General features: G+C 33.6%; 2 protein-coding genes across 3 annotated transcripts; both read right to left on the reverse strand.

Annotated features, from left to right (window-relative positions):
* Positions 1 to 1,303: 1,303 nt before the first annotated feature.
* On the reverse strand, positions 1,304 to 5,980 carry LOC147388506 (coatomer subunit zeta-1-like). 2 transcript variants are annotated; one of them, XM_086419279.1, is made up of 6 exons: positions 5,824 to 5,980; positions 4,643 to 4,802; positions 3,085 to 3,232; positions 2,898 to 2,975; positions 1,673 to 1,757; positions 1,304 to 1,532 (listed from the first exon to the last, which is right to left on the reverse strand). In XM_086419279.1, the coding sequence occupies exons 1-6, from the start codon at positions 5,845 to 5,847 to the stop codon at positions 1,473 to 1,475; spliced, it is 555 nt and encodes a 184-aa protein (XP_086275405.1). In that variant the 5' UTR covers positions 5,848 to 5,980; the 3' UTR covers positions 1,304 to 1,472. The 2 variants fall into 2 exon arrangements, with proteins under 2 accessions (XP_086275405.1, XP_086275406.1); XM_086419280.1 differs by lacking the exon at positions 4,643 to 4,802 and having other exon boundaries at positions 5,824 to 5,950.
* Positions 5,981 to 9,399: 3,419 nt separating this feature from the next.
* On the reverse strand, positions 9,400 to 10,903 carry LOC147388507 (uncharacterized). The gene is made up of 3 exons (XM_086419089.1): positions 10,565 to 10,903; positions 10,247 to 10,290; positions 9,400 to 9,913 (listed from the first exon to the last, which is right to left on the reverse strand). The coding sequence occupies exons 1-3, from the start codon at positions 10,689 to 10,691 to the stop codon at positions 9,692 to 9,694; spliced, it is 393 nt and encodes a 130-aa protein (XP_086275215.1). The 5' UTR covers positions 10,692 to 10,903; the 3' UTR covers positions 9,400 to 9,691.
* Positions 10,904 to 11,420: the final 517 nt, after the last annotated feature.

Consider the following 11,420-nt stretch of genomic DNA (forward strand, 5'->3'; position numbering starts at 1 on the left):
CATGTGATTGTTTATTCTATCCTATGTTTAATGCGATTTAATTAACTGGCCATTGATTGAATTGATTCGGTGAACCTTAATAATATCGACAGAGTTATTTTGTGTTCATGACCTAGATAGAGTAACATATGCTAATTTGAGATAGACATATACTCAAGTTGCATGTGCATCCCTTATGAGAGCTTATTCTTAATGAATTCTTCTTGATTTAATTCTCATAGACATATAGGGAGTTAGTTTAGAAGGATATTTTTACATGACCATCGACAGAGGCTTGTAGAGAATTTAGTGTTCTTGGGTGACAATTGTAGTGGATTAATTTATCATAGAAGGAAAGGTAATCTAATTAAGTGGATTGTTTGGGGGAAATTATAAACCTAGATTTTATCACTCATTGATTTTAATTTACAAATTCATTTTCTCCGTTACTTTTTTGTTTAGTCTTAAATCCTATTTTTACTTTTGTTTGGATAAAATTAGATTGAGATAAATTGGTAATTAATAATAGATTGGTATTTAGTCTCCGTGGGAACGATACTTTCTTATCACTTTATTACTTGTTTCGATACGTATACTTGCGTGCGTAAATTTAGACAACAACAGACGTGGAGCTGTGTACAAGTCCATAAATGCATTTTACTCACATCTCAGAGAAAAGCGTCTACAGGTATATGCGCGCCATCACGTCAAGATGTCCCCCACTGAAGTCACTCCAGCATTAACTAGCTGAGAAATTTTCAATTTTTTTCTAGAGTGCCGATTTTGTAACTCAACCTGAGCACCTGACAGGATAACTCAAAAAGTCACTGACGTGACAGGTGCAATAACAGTAGATTTTTCCTTCGGGATACAGAATTGCAGATGTTTTATGGGAGATGTGCAGTTGTGTATCCCGAGTGGAAAAAATCTACGATTCTTGCAGGGAATATTTCAGTTGAGTTTTTGAGTTACCCTAACAGGTTGAGTTACAAAATCATTACACATTTTTCTATTGACCAAGACATTGCCCCAAAATGAGATTTTAAAACTTGATCCGAATGATTAAAGGGTCACAGACACAATGCTCCTTTATCCAGGTTTGGTGTTCGCTAGTGCCATATACTTCAAGAACCTTGACCATCACACCCAACTCATAATCTTAGTCACCTTATTCCCAAGGTTAACCCTTTCAAGCACGATAGATAATAATGATACAAGAAGTACCACCAGCCCGGTCTATCAAACCAACAACAATAACAACAAAAATCATTTTCTATCAATTTCACCCCTCCTTAGAGAAGGGGGTTTCATTTGAGAAAACAAATAAAAAAAACTGACTCGTGTAAATTGTCTGCAGTATATTAGATGAATACATTACACTCCAAATGAGATCCCCATCCATTAGAATCAATAAAAACAAGTAATGATCAAGGAAAAAAACAGGATTATTAAATAAATAAAAAACCTCTTATTTTTTTGTGTAGCTTCGTGGATTACGTGAGCAGTGATCTTGTTAAATGTTCACGTGCGGTGGCGAGGGCCTGAGTTATAGTCTGCAAGAAAATAAATAAATAAAAGAAATGCTAGGATTCAAATAGAACCAAAAAGGAGGGAGAGAAAATAAATTCATCTTTTTTCTTCTTCTTTTTTTCCATTTTAGGGAGGAGAGTAGAAAGAAGGAATGTTACATCACCTGCTCAGACAAAGGTGCTGCAGAATTTAAATCATGGGTTGCGACTTTTCCTGCAATAACACTTGCATCGGTTTCAAGAATCATCCTGTAAAGAAATACAACAACTTCAAGTCTCATAACTTCCTGAATGAACCAAACACGATTATAGATATTTCAATTGCAAGAAAAAAAATCTATTTGCATCATTGAAGCCGTATCCCAAAGATTTCTGGTCAGCTAAACTAAATGAATCTTGTTCCCTCATTAAATTTTGTCCAAGGCCACGTCTTCTATTGTTGAAAGTATGTTTCTTTCCATATCTACTATCTCAATCAACATTCTTTTGAACAATTTGAAGTTTGAACATACCATTGCAATTGTCTTTTTCTTAATTTATCACCTATTGGAGCTACTCCTACATTTTCTCAAACACGTTCATTTCTAATTTATTTTTCCTACTATTACATCCTTTTCCTAGTTACCTTTGCTCCATTTTGGCCGAGCGCTCTTCGAAGATAACCATGATCTATCCCTCTATCACCTCAACATAATCTATATATTATCTACCACCAACAATAAAGCATGTGAGTCACAACTTAATCAAGTTATGGCTGTCTAACCAGTATGTGTCCTTTAGCAAAAGTGCTTGAGAAAGGAAGTTGGGTGAATTACCATTTTGTGAGCTGAAAATGACTTATTTACTATTTCGGCTAACTGTTCATTTTAATTACCAAAACATGAATGATCACGTTTTCGTAAAAAAATAAAATCAGAACGATAATGAATTCAGCGGTTTGAAAGTGACTATTTCCAATTAGTCACTTTAAAACCTCCGAATTTGTGATCGTTCACGTTTTGGTCATTAAAATGAACAGTGAGCCGGAATCATAAGTTCATCAAAAGTTGATTACTTTTTCGTAAATATCCCAAGGATGTTTCCAAGTGTGTTGACCTATTTATATCTGTATTTCTTTGTATATGGGCACTCTGTGCTGGTCGATGATAGTGTGGTGTACTTAGAACTTAGTAGGAATATATGTGTTACTCTTTGATTTAGTATCAATAAAATGATCTCTGTAAGACTGGTTATTCTTACAAAATTTGATCCTCACATGCATATCTTTTAAAATCTAAAAGAAAAAGAACAGAGGAATTCTAGAAAACCGTACATGTAAATGAATTCTATGATGAAATCAACAAAGGTCTAGATAAAAAAATAAGTAATGACGAAGCATATTGCCCATACCCTCCATCAATACTCTCATCAAGACATAAAAGGATAAGATCCAAGTTCTCAAGTGCCTCAGTTTTGTCCATATTTCCCCTGGAATTCGGATCTACTAGATTAGATAGCATAGATGCATAAATAGAAAAACTATCATCACGCAAATAAAAATAATTGGCCTAAGAAGCACAGGTATTACTGGCCACACCTGAGGAGAAGAGCAACTGCATCACAGAATCCCTGAAGAACTGTGGTTAAGATGATCTCATTTTCGTCATCACCCGCAGTAACAAAAAAGTGCAGGTCTTGGATGAATTTATAGACAACAATATTGTTCTCAAACATTGCTATCTCCGCTGTTAATGATGTAATATCAAAACATTAAGCAACATGGCCCTCTGAATTGAATATAGACAGTTGTTCTTCAAACTCAAGAATTTACATGTACTCATGTTGAAAATTCTTGATGGTTATTAGTTCTACCCAGTACCCACATCTCGATGAATATTACACAAATAGTGTCGTTCTATTTGCACACACCGTTTACACTAAGTGCACCCACTTGAACACATTTTTGAGGTTGGGTGCACTAGGCGAAAAATGGAGGGTGCAAATAGAACATCCCATACCAATATTACCCTTACAGTTTCCAGCGATATGAAGAGCACATTATGCTGCTCTGCTGGACATAACAAGCAAGAAGCCAACATGACAACAGAAAATTTGAACAGGACACATTTTGCATGCAATTATGTAGCATTGAGATGAGTAAGGGTGTTGGAGTCTGACATGGACACCGAATGTTGGATTTGGAAAACACCCAATATAGGATTGACGTACTCAATGTTATATCTTAGCAAAAGTTATTATTTTCATATAATAGTCGGGTAATTATGGATAATGTTATAGGATATGTTATCTTGAGCATCATATTCCTAAAGACGAGCATGCATATATCAACTCACCAACTCTATTAAACAAGAATCGGGATCACGTAAGGTGTCCCATCCTATAGAATAGGAACGGTGTCTACTTAGCACATTTTGTAGGCGTTTAAAACACAACGATCTCGTGATCAAGTCATTTTCTACATGGCACGCAGCCTGATGTGTTTAATCTCCAACCAAAATTGCCACGTAGACACTGTATGTTGTTATAGGAATGGGATACTGCTCTGGATCGCGACTCATTTAATAATGTTCACCAATACATTTTGGGAATCCATGTGTTTGGGTTGGGCACCTTGTATTTTATAATTCATGCCACCTGGAAATAAAATGTCCAAAAACAACATTTGGGCAATTTAGCAAATAGTTGCTCCTCAATTTGCATCTGTACTTTTCCATTCTAGCACCATTCAAAAGGCCCCTTAATTTCTAATCCAGACTTCCACAAGGAGCCAATATAAAGGATTTTGGTCACAAGTTCTTTCGTCACTAGTATAGCTGTCCAGCCTGAATCATGTGCCCACCAAAATATCAAACAAATTATATGTCTACTTTTACTTCTTTCAGGGAATTTCTTGAAGTTTTCTTTCTTTTCTCAATGAAGTTAAGAGACAGTATGAAATCCTCGGAGTTGAATCGGTACTTAAACTGCTACTTAAAACCTTGATTAATACATCTAAATGCCAATTAACACGAATATCATAACTAAAAGAAAAGTGAATGCCTTCAACAATGTCAAGAGTTTTCACAAAACACATTAAAATGCTTACACCATAAAAATGGGAAAAAATATATGTGTAATATTTATATGTATGTTACCTTCTGTCCGGGCATTTATTTTTTGAGTTTTAGTAAACAAAGACTTCTCAAAATCTAACTTTGCGCTTAACGATGGCCAGTCATCCGAATAATACTTGACAGCTACGCGTTTCCCTTCAGAATCTAAAAGAAGAATGTTTTTTATGGAAGGGACTGACACCTACATAGCACAAGAATTTCTCATAGAATCAGGAGATACCTAAGTACATAAAATGGGGGGTAGGGAAGGGGGGGTAGAAATGTGAAAACTTGAAAATTTTCGATTGCTCTTGGAACCATTTTTGTAGACTACAATTATATATTGTTCAAATATTTACTGAAATATTAACATTCTACCAAAACATATCTCCAACTTTAAACCATATGTAAACAAAAATGTGAAAAAGTTGAAATTTCACATGGAATCATTTTCAAAGACTGCCAACATAAATTCATAAACTAGGGGGAGAGGGTATTGTAGAAATGTGAAGACTTGAAATTTTTCGATTGCTCATGGAATCACTTTCGAAGATTCCTATCATATTTGTTCAAATATTTAAATATTAAAATTCTAACTAAACATATCTCCAAATTAAAACATATGGGAAAAAAAACTGAAATTTTGAAAATTTTCAATTGCACATGGAATCATTTTCAAAGATTGCAAACATAAATTGTTCAAATATTTACCAAAATGTTAGCATTCTAGCTAAAAAGATCTTATTTCCCTTAGATCTGGTCCCAAATTTATTGAAATTGCGACCTCAGCGGCTGGAAGCCCTGATCAACAAAAATTTCCTAGATTTGAAGTCATAAAACAGAAATCTTTACTGATTTTATGCAAATCGAATCGACTTCTTGAATCCAATCGGAATTACATTAAAAGAAAAAGTAGATCTAAATTAATTATATAAACGTAAAGTTTCGGATCTAAATGAAGAAGAATGAGTTACAGAATTCTAATGGAGCATCGAAAAATATTGAGAATGTAAACTAAATCGATCGAAGAGAAAATGTAAATTTCACCAAACAATGATCTATGAATCTGAACCTTCTCTTGTAGATCGAAATGTAAATTGGAAAAGCAATTAAAGTATGCTTGTGTAATAGATCAGATGAAATCGAACTCTAACAAAACAGAAACTTAGAATCTAATTGATCAAATATAGGAAAATCAGAGAGATAGAGAGAGTAATTCTTACTTGATACGCAGAAAAGTTCGCCATTGTTGAAATGGTGAAACGGAGGATAGTTGCAGAGACGTAGTAATGAGTTCGAGTTGACTATATACGTTTGGTGTTGGGGTTCAACCATTCAAGGTGGCAACTCGGTAACTTTAAGCTAGTTGCCTCGTTCGAGTAATTTCGTGTCGGATAATTATAAAAGCACCCCACGATTTAATAAGCGCAACTTGCAACTTAGCCGAATTATTTTGTCTTATATGAGTTAAAAGTTGTGGAATGTGCTGATTTTTGTGTATTCTTTAACTTCCAACCCTATTAAAATAAATTCAGAAAGCGTAAATAGTTCATTTTTTTAAAAATCAAATCATAAAGATCATCTTCACCAAAAATCAGTTCATTCCAAAACTTTTAACTTATATGAGACAAAAAAATTAATTGTAGTGTGGGTTGCCCTTATTATTTCGTGGGGTGCTTTTATAATTACTCTTTTGTGTCGGACTAAGACAAATCATCTCAAACGAGTTTTAATTTTCAAATTAGGGTTGGCAATGAGTCGTGTCGTATTGAAATAAAGATATTATGAAATTTTATTAAATCCAACCCATTTAATAATCATGTCAAAAATTTAAACCCAACCTATTTATAAATAAGTATAACTGATTGAACCCATATATCTAATCTCCTGTTTACTGATTCTTTCAAAAAGAAAGCCGTCAACACAACGACCACCATACCAGTAAAACGAAGCGCAGTCTTTATATATATTTGAGACTAGCGTTTCGCCTCGACTAGTATTCGGACCTGACGTCCAAGCGGGTCTCCAATCAGAACCACCAAATATCATCGGCTTACGATCGAAGCCGGGAGCTCGATTCTCTAGGACTTCATACGACCAAGTCTGAAGCCAGAGACAGAGTTCAGTCACAAGAGGATGAATGATCTCCCTTATTTAATAAAATTCTTATCTTTATTGAAAAAAAAAATTTATTTCCACCACAAAAAAAAAAAAAAAATTACCATTACTAAAAATAATGTCACACAATCTTAAACCAAGTTCAATGGTGAAAAAAATAATTTTCTTTTTAATTTTTATTTGAAAGTTCATAGAATCTGTTATTTATAATCTGTGGCATCAAATCATGTTTTTGGATGCCATAAGATGATGTGGTCAAAAAACTTTCCTTACATAGTAAGGAAAGTATTTTTAAATATTATTTTTATTATTAATGTTATTATTGGCTAAGGAGAGTATATTTCATTATCACATGAGACATATTAACCTTATTAAGTAAGATCTTAAATCTTTTTGATGGTCGTGGGCAAAATTATAAATATAAATAAATAATTTAGTAAGAAAAGTATTTTTTATTTCCTAAACTAAAGTTTAACTATTTATTATTTTAAAAATATCTTAAAGCACTCTATATATTTTTTAAAATTTGAAAAAATATATACATATCTATTATGAAAAAGTTCTAAAAAATTCTAGAAAAAATGAGTAATTTAAAAAATTCTTAAAAAATTATTGATATATTTAAAATTACATGTTAATAACAAAATAAATAAACGTGTCAAAACGAGTTAAGCAGGTTGACACTTAGAACCCATACCTGACCCATTTAACAATCATGTTAGACGGGTTGACACTATTATGACCCCAACCGACTACCTTCATGTTATTTTCAAGTTGTGTCTGCGGGTCGTGTTGAGATTGCCACCCCTATTTAAAATAAATTTTAAAGAGAATTGTCATTGGAACCAAATTTTTACTTAGTACACCTCAAAAAAAATTTAAAAAAAAAAGACGAATCTCTATTTCTTGCATTGAATATGATGAAATTTCGAGTTCGGTACACTATTCATTTTAACCTGGACTGCAACTTAGGGGGGTTGAATCCGACCTGGGTCAAGTTTAGGCATAGTTAGCTTGGGTTTGATCTCGAGTTTAAACAAAAAAAAAAATGCCCAACTCAAATAGAATTAAGTATGGGCATAGGTAACAGTCAACTTGATTTACCCAAACCCAAACTTAATATGATTATAATTTAAAAATATTTCTTACTTCTTGATTTCTTTCGCACTTTCTATTCATATATCAATGTGCACACTCTTTATCATGTTGGTTTAATCGATGCAAATGTGATATTTATTATAAAAATTAATCTAATCCGTTTTTAACAAGATTCAAGAGGTATAGCCTATAAGACTAGAATTATTTTTTTTTCATCTTATCTTATATTGAGCTCATTGCGAAGTTGGTGCTTGTAATTTGAACTCTTCTTCATTTTTTATTTATAAATTTCATTATAGGTGGATAATGATGATGAATCTAATTCTCTCACAATTTTGAGAAACAAAGTTTAGGGTATGTTTTTGCTGGTAAACTTCATAGGAAATCAGTTTCCTAGGGAAACAAGATTCCCCAAGTTTATAAGAAAATAAAATAGTGGGAAAAATGTAATTTGTTGGTGCTCACACACACACAAAATCCCTATATTATTGACCACAGCTGAATTCCAATCAATTTTTTTTACTGGAATTCAATTTCCCATGTGCAATGAATCAGCCAAGAGTTTACTACGATTTTCCCAGAAAAAAATCCCAATGATATGTATGATTGCACTGCAAAATAGGAAGGAAAAGAAGTATTCCAAAGAAAAGTGATTTGCAAGTGCATGATTACGCATTTTTTGTGCAACCCATTCCTGTGAGAAGATTAATTTTCCTTACTGAAAAGAAAACCATTTTCCAGCAAAATTGAAAGATTATTTTTTCAAAAATGAATTTTGAGGAAATCGCTTCTTCAAGGAAAAAAAGAAGATTTTCTTGCAAAATTAGCAAGCAATCGTATGCAAATTGCATTTTCCATTAAAAGCCATTCTCCTACACCTTCATAGAGACCCAGAAAGATTGCAGAGAAAACGTTTTCAAGAGGAAATCAATTCATATGTTTTGCTCCATAATCGTGAGGATAATTCATAATCGTTCGAAAATAAATTAAAGAAATTAAAAAATCATTTTACTTGGGTTTGGGTGGGTAAATAATTTCCCAAAAAGAAGAGAAGAGGATTTGACCAATAAAATGATTAATCAAACACCCCTACAAATCACATTTCCAGGAAAACCATTTCCCCTAGAGACCCTTGAAGGTGAACCTAGCACCATTTATTTGGTGAAAAGGTGCACCATATGGGTGTGTAATCATGCAAACTTAATCAATTTATAAATGGGTAATTATAAAAGCACCTCACGAATTAATAACGGCAACTCACACATAGCCGAATTGTTTTTTCTTACATGGGTTAAAAATTTGGGAAAGGGCTGAAGAGATCATCCTCACCAAAAATCAGTTCATTCTGAAACTTCTTATCCCATCAAAGCATGTTCAAGAATCGTAAATCCCTCTTTTTTTTTGTTAAAACAAGCTTTCACGAGTAGATCATCCTCCCAAAAATCAGCTCATTCTGAAACTTTTAACCCATATAAGACAACAATTCGATTATGGTGTGGGTTAACCTTATTAATTTGTGGCATGCTTTTATAATTACCCTTTAGAAATAGTTGCCATGGTCCATGTTCCAAACTACAGTCCCTCATTTGTTAAATATATGGCAACATAATACTAAAGAACAACATTTCGACAAAAACATTATCTAATACAAAACCTCAACAAAAAGCAAAATTTGTTGAACAGCCCATTTATGGTCAAAGATTATAGAAACAGAAACAAGTAGGGGACTCTCCGAATTTTATGAAAGTTCATGAAATTACAGCTTAAAGATCCAATCAAACCAAAACTCCCCCATAAGTCTAGAAAGCTAATGAATGTGGGTTTGTACATAAAGACATAGAGAAGAGCATTGGTGGCTCTGTCTGTTTTTATGTCTTATGGATTGAAGAAAGAAGCACCACATTTGCATTTCCATCCTTCTGGTTCATAGTTTGCATATTGGACACCTAAATGATCAGTTGTTGTTGGCACTTGTATGGCTTCACATGGAATGCATCCTCCACACTTGTGCTCACAATTAGGTGGCCTTGATCCAAGTGTGCTTAGTCCTTTATATTCTTCTTCATTCACTTCTACTCTTTCCCTGCTTTCTAGACCCTTTAAAAGAATCATAATCAAATACATCAACAAATTAAATCCATTTTCAGAGAGAGAGAGAGAGAGAGTCCATAAACAAATTCAACCATTTACTACTATTTCCATGCTCATTAAACCCTGCAAAAGAAATAAAATCAAACACAAACAAATTCAACCCAGTATGTGTGTGTGTGTGTGTTGTGTGTGAGAAAAAGAGTGGGTTCAAGAAACAAATTGAACCCATTAACCACTACATTCCTTGCTTTTTAAAGCCTTCAAAAAGAAACAAAATCAAACACAATCAAACAAATTCAACCCATTTTGAGAGAGAGAGAGAGAGAGAGTAAAGGATACCTGTTTTGAGTTCAAAGCAGATGGCAAGGACTGTGGGCTTTGGCCTAGTTTGATGAAGCATAGAAATTAGTATATTAAAAATAAAAGCTGTAATTCTGAATTCAAAGAAAAGAAAAAATGATTCCAATTTCCAAGTGAAAGGTTAGATGAACAATATAGAAACTTTGAATGGGGAGTTTTGAAGGAACATGTTAAAAGAAAACTTTTTTCCATTTTTACTGAAAAAGGTTCATAAGCTTCTCCAAAGCAAAAGTGGGGATCAAAGAAAAAGGTTTGCTATGAAAAAAAAAATAGAACTTAGTGAGCTAAGAAGATAACCTTTTTGATGAGCATCATCATGAGTTGCAAAAGGCCTACTTGTTGTAGCAACCCAATTCATTAGTTGGAAAAGAATTAGAGCCAAAAAACAAATTCTTCTTCTCTTCTGTTCCTTGGCAGCCCACATGATGATAGTGATGATAATGAGAGAGAGAGGTTTGAAACTTTAAATCACTCAAACTACTTCAAAGGGGGACAAATATTTTGGTATATAAGATGGATGAAATGATTTACAAGTACCAATAAAAAGCTAGAGAAACCCCATCTGTCTCTACTCTCTACTCTCTACTCTCTACTATCTTCAATCTACTGTCTCTCTATCCTGTCCTTGGTAGAGAGAGAGAGAGAGAGCTCTTCACCAGGAACTGAAACTTCTTTCTTGTCACAGATTCTTGAAACACCCAAAGCCCAAAATCCTTCTCTTTTTTGACTACTCACTTGAAAATACCTTATGATTAATCTGTTTTCTCTGTCTGTTTTACCTTTAAAACTTACATCCCCCAAAAGCAGGCAAGATAGCCTCTCTCTCTCTCTCTCTCTCGTCCTTGACCTTCAGCTCTGAAACCGCCTTTTGGGTCTCTAAAAGCAAACAAAACCCAATGCAGAAAATGAAGAATTTAGGTGAAATCTTAGGCTTGCTTAGACTGCAGAGCCATTTTTGTTTTACAGTTCATCCTACAAAAGGCAAGAGTGCAACAGAACAAGAAAAGCCAGGAAATAATACCCATTTGAAAAAACATAGAGAGTTACTAGTGGCACCCCAACTTTTACTTATTACACTCTAATTAAAAAGAAAACAAGTATACGATCGAAAATAAGTAAAAGTAAGTGCCAATAGAAACCCCCTCTTTTTTTT

The sequence above is a fragment of the Akebia trifoliata genome, chromosome 12, assembly GCF_017979445.1.
Source record: "Akebia trifoliata isolate Shusen 1 chromosome 12, ASM1797944v1, whole genome shotgun sequence".
In the NCBI taxonomy this organism is placed as follows: domain Eukaryota; kingdom Viridiplantae; phylum Streptophyta; class Magnoliopsida; order Ranunculales; family Lardizabalaceae; genus Akebia; species Akebia trifoliata.

Bases quoted from the DNA above. Each gene is read 5' to 3' on its own strand.
- LOC147388506 (XM_086419279.1), bottom strand. From the start codon at position 5,847: ATGGCGAACTTTTCTGCGTATCAA. The intron at 4,803-5,823 runs GTAAGAATTACT...TGTGCTATGTAG, and splicing joins CGAACTTTTCTGCGTATCAA to GTGTCAGTCCCTTCCATAAA. The intron at 1,758-2,897 runs GTATGGGCAATA...ATTTCTTTACAG, and splicing joins GATGAGAGTATTGATGGAGG to GATGATTCTTGAAACCGATG.
- LOC147388507 (XM_086419089.1), bottom strand. From the start codon at position 10,691: ATGTGGGCTGCCAAGGAACAGAAGAGAAGAAGAATTTGTTTTTTGGCT. The intron at 10,291-10,564 runs GTTATCTTCTTA...TCATCAAACTAG, and splicing joins TGATGATGCTCATCAAAAAG to GCCAAAGCCCACAGTCCTTG. The intron at 9,914-10,246 runs GTATCCTTTACT...ATTCTTTTAAAG, and splicing joins CTGCTTTGAACTCAAAACAG to GGTCTAGAAAGCAGGGAAAG.